This window comes from Oryx dammah, unplaced genomic scaffold, assembly GCF_014754425.2.
Source record: "Oryx dammah isolate SB20612 unplaced genomic scaffold, SCBI_Odam_1.1 HiC_scaffold_18, whole genome shotgun sequence".
NCBI lineage: Eukaryota > Metazoa > Chordata > Mammalia > Artiodactyla > Bovidae > Oryx > Oryx dammah.
Window position 1 is genome coordinate 118,461,571 of NW_024070202.1, and position 4,509 is coordinate 118,466,079.

Sequence of the window (4,509 nt, forward strand, 5' to 3'; positions counted from 1 at the left end):
CCCGAGTGGGCCCGCCCACTGGGTGTTGGTTCTGAGAAGGGGGTCCCGGGTGTTGCCCACCAGATGTTGGTTCTGAGAAGGGGTCCCTGAGCGCCCTGCCCACTGGGTGTTGGTTCTGAGAAGGGGTCCCTGAGTGGGTGCAGGGCCTTTGAACAGACTGGGGCCCCAGTGGTTTCGCTCTGAGATGCACCTGCTGCGTAATATGAAACCTGGGGCCGCTTAGGGGGCCTTCTCAGGCTTGGGGTCACGTGTGCTGACTCACGGATCCACAGTGGCCCTGGTCTGGTTCTGGGCAGGACGTCACAGTGATCTCTTCTCCCTGCATCCGTGTGGACGCGCACACAGGCCCTGAGCCATTTGTGCAGAGCGGCCCTGGGTGCCTGGCTCCAGGTAGAACTCCAGAAGGCGAGTGGTTTGGGCCCTCGTCCTTCTCCCCAGCCTCGGGCAGGCACGAAGGTGGGACATGGTCATTGCTGGGCTTCTGCCTGCAGAGGGACCCCTGGGTGCTTCGGGGCGGGTTGTGGGGCCGGGCGTGGGGCAGTGCGCTCCCGGCGGGCGGGCACTCGGCCTCTGGGACCCGGGGTGCTGGTATGAGAGGCTTTCATCGCCAGGCATTGAGTCAGCTCGTGTTTCTGTTGGGCCTCCTATACGGAGCAGGTGGCGTTTGCCCTGTGGTGTGTCAGCCGGGGAGGGGATGTTGAGAGCTACGCACTGCCGCCTGCAGCGTCTCACAAGCCTGTCTCCTTAGGATTCAAAGAAGGCGGCAAGAGGAAGAAGCCGAAGTACAGAGAGGAGTCGAAGAAGAAGAAGTCGACCAAGGGCCCCCTCTAGACGGCTGCGCAGCCGAGTGCACTCGCGCGTGGCCCGCCTCCTGCGGGGGGTGCACGGGGCCGGGGGTGGGGGGCGGAGCCGCCGGCTGCCCCTGCCCCTCCCGCCACGCCCGCACGTCCCCTCCGGCGGCCACGGCCCCCTGCTGCCCGGCACACACGCGGGGTCCTGCCGCCTCGGCCGTGCGTGGCCCGGGCGTGTGTGCAGGCTCTGCCAGGCCCTCTCCTCCTGCCGCCACGTGTGTGAATCTAGGCTCCGTTTAAGCGCAGGGCGGTGTGAAGTGACCTCCGACGCTGGGCGACCCCTCCCGGAGCTTCAGGGAGCCAGACCTTCCCCAGGCGACCTGGCCATTCGAGGGCTGCAGTCGCCCTCAGGTTGACGGCTTTCATCCCCGTCCTCTGCAAGCAGTCCGCGTTCCACCTCAGCTCGCCCATCTCCTGGACCCGGAGCTGTTCTCCCGGCAGGAAGGCGGGAGTCTACAAGCTTCTGTCCCGCGGGGCCACCTCCGATTCTTAGTGTGGGTCTGGGCTCATTGCGTCCTGAGCACGTGCGCTGAGCTGAGCTGAGAGCTAGAGCTTCGGCCCCGCTCCTCCAAAGAGCTCCCCGCCTCAGGCGGGGGTCCCCAGCTTTTTGCAGCCGCCCTGGCAGAGCCTTCCTCAACAGTGGCCCCTCGCCCTCCCCCCCGGGCGCCGAGGGCTCCGTGAGAAGCTTTCACAGGCCAGCGGCCCTTGCCCAGGGGCCCGGGTGTGCGGGCCGGCTCCGTGAGCGCGGGCACCAGGAGCAAGTGTGACGCGTGTGGTTTTCGGGTGACCGTGGAGGGAGGTCGTGCAGGGCCCTTGGGGGGTAGAGTGGACGGTGTTTGATGCTTAGTGTGGAAAATGTAACCATGAAAGCATAACGGATTTTAAGTGCTACCCACGTGAATAAACTGTAAGCGTTACTGACTGACATCACTCGACGTGGTTTGTGGACCCCAGTTAGGAGTAAACAGAGCAACTCTTCTCCGTCATCTGTCATGAGGGATCCAGTGAGGTTTTGGGGTCTAGGCCCTGACATGTGTGACCGCAGGGGGAGACGTCCCCACCGAGCACAAGACGGTGAGACAGCGGCCTTGCCGACGCGCGGGAAGCCGGACAGTCGCGGGCGGTAGGAGTCGGTCCCGGTGGACCGCGGTTGCGTCCCGGGCCGAGGGAGGGGGACACGGCTCGGAGTTGCCCCCGTGAGGACCACCCCCCTCTCGGCCTCTGACTGGGGTCCAGCTCAGCGGGCCACACCCCGGAGCGTCCTGCTGCGGGGACCCAGGACGAGGCGGTCATCTGTGAGGCGTCAGCCAGCCGCCGCGGCCCCACGTGCGTCTCCACGCGGCCCTGCGGTTCGCGAGCAGGGCGGCGCCCGGAGGCCAGGTCCCCGCGGTCCCGCCTCCCAGGACGGCGGGGCGGAGTCAGCCGCCCGCGCGGAGGCAGGGGCACGGGAGGGGGCTGGGCTCACCCCCAGGAGGCCTCCCAGGCACCGCCCCTTGGAAACGTTCGTTTTGAAAGCGGTGCACTTTCACAGGAGAGGCACCGTCCGGCCGGTGTGCCGTCCTCAGTTGGGGCAGCATGGAACCAGGACCCGTTCCCGGAGAAACTTTCAGATTACTGCTGGAGCCTTAAAGACGTGGGCCCCGGGGCCGTTAATAGTCCTGCCTGATGAATGAGGTTTTCTTTTGTAGATCAGCAGAGGGACCTAGGACCCACCCCCACCCCGCCCCTCCCCGGACTCAGGGTCCAGGCCACGTCTCTGCTCGCCTGGAGGTCCACACATCCCAGTCCTCAGCGCGTCCGGCCCCCGTGGGTGTCGTGCTGGGGGCCTGAAGGCGGCCTGGGACCAGAGTGGGTGAGGAGGCGTGGGGGATGGGCGGGAGCAGGCAGGGGCCTCGGGGCTTGAAAGATGCCGAGTGTGTACCCGCTTCCCATCCTCCCGGACAGGAGCAGAAGGCCCCCACCGAGCTGGCAGAGGCCGGGGGCGTGCTGGGGGCCGGGTCCTCCCTTGCCCCACCCCGCCGCCCCCCCCCCCCCCCGCTAAAGAGGCCTCTCCGAGTTTCCCCGGGCTGGCCCCCCGCTGGCCCTCCGCTGTGCCCGCCTGGCTGGGGGGGACCTGGGGATAGATCCCTGGGAGTGCGGGCTGTCCAGTGAGGCAGCCAGGTGCCCTCACCGCCTTCTCAGCCAGGCCTGAGGTCCCCACCCTTCCGGGACGTGCAGGCCTGTCACCCTGTCGAGAGCAGGGGGCCTGCATCCCACCCGGAGGTCGGGGCTGTCATCCCCCACCCACAGGCCCTGCCAAGACGCCATGCACCCCCAGACGGCTGATACCCCACCACGCACGAGGCCCGCTGGCCTGCGACCCTCACCCGGCCGGCAGTTATGGAGCCAGAGGCCTCGGCCAATAACTGGAGACCCTGACAGCCCTGCCTCTACCACAGAATCAGAGGGGCCTGGCCCGGGACCCTGCCAGACCACCAGCGTCCGGCCCAGGGCTTCTCAGGGGGCTGCTCAATCCATGTATCTGGAGGAACAGGAAGTGAACGGACGAATGGCGGCGTTTGGGAGATCAGGCTGAGGGGCCCGGCTCTGCCTTCGGAGGAGCTGACAGCGGGCCTTGAGCTGCTTGGAGTTTTGTTTTTTTAGTCCCGGTGAAACACTGATGTTCATTCGCTCATTTGTGTCCAACTCTGCCACCCCATGGACTGCAGCACGCCAGGCCTCCCTGTCCATCACCAACTCCCGGAGCTTGCTCAAACTCATGTCCATCGAGTCGGTGATGCCATCCAACCATCTCATCCTCTGGCGTTCCCTTCTCCTGCCTCAGTCTTTCCCAGCATCAGGGTCTTCCAAAGAGTTGGCTCTTTCCATCAGGTGGCTGAAGTACTAGAGCTTCTTAGCATCAGGCCTTCTGGTGCTGATGACGTGAATTTACCGTATTAGCCAGTTTTCACTGTGTAGCTCAGGGTGTTCAGCACCTTTACACAGCTGGGCAAATATCACACCATCCTTCCCAGACGTTCTCATATTCCTAAAGTGTCCCCAACAGCACGACCCTGCCCCGTCCTCCTTCCTGTCTCTGATTCAGGGGCTCCAGGGCCTCCTTTGAGGAGAGGCCCGCAGGGTCTGTGCTCCTGCGACTGGCCTCTGTCCCCGGGCAGGCCGGTCCAGGGGCGCTGAGGAGTGTCTCTGTCTGGGGACACGCTTGCCTGTCCATCGGTCCCAGGAGGGCTGGATGCCTGGGTCGCTGTCGCTGAGCTGCAAGCCGCTCGCATCCTGACGTCTGAGCAGCAGGGCGTCCATCCTCCGCGGGTGCCGCTGGGTCCACTCTGGGCCCACGTGGTGGCTGGCAGGGCTGTCCTGCCTTCTGGGCGTCAGGGGTCCTGACCCGGCCCATCTGGCCGCCCTCCTTTCACGTGCCACCGGCCCTCAGAGTGGGCCCCCCACTTCCGCTGCCCCCATGGCTCACCCAGACCCCGCTGCCACGCTGGGAGGCCTGGGTTTTCTGTTGGCTCTCCCTGTGCCCAGGGCACCTGGGCACATCCCTGCCTGCCGCATCCATGGGGGTTGCGGCCAAGTCTGCAGGGTGAGGATGGGGGTCAGGAGCCGCCCCGTGTTGGGGTGGGGGTCAGGGTCGCGTGTGGAAGCGCTGTCTCACAGT

General features: G+C 66.0%; 1 protein-coding gene across 9 annotated transcripts in view; it reads left to right on the forward strand.

The window, feature by feature from the left end:
* Positions 1–1,778, forward strand: part of DNAJB6 (DnaJ heat shock protein family (Hsp40) member B6) — a 51,936-nt gene extending 50,158 nt beyond the window's left edge. For all 9 annotated transcript variants that reach the window (XM_040260537.1, XM_040260534.1, XM_040260542.1 and 6 more), the window contains exon 10: positions 749–1,778. In XM_040260537.1, the coding sequence (XP_040116471.1) occupies positions 749–831 (83 nt within the window). In that variant the 3' untranslated portion in view covers positions 832–1,778. The remainder of the gene's footprint in view (positions 1–748) is intronic.
* The last annotated feature ends 2,731 nt before the right edge of the window (positions 1,779–4,509 follow it).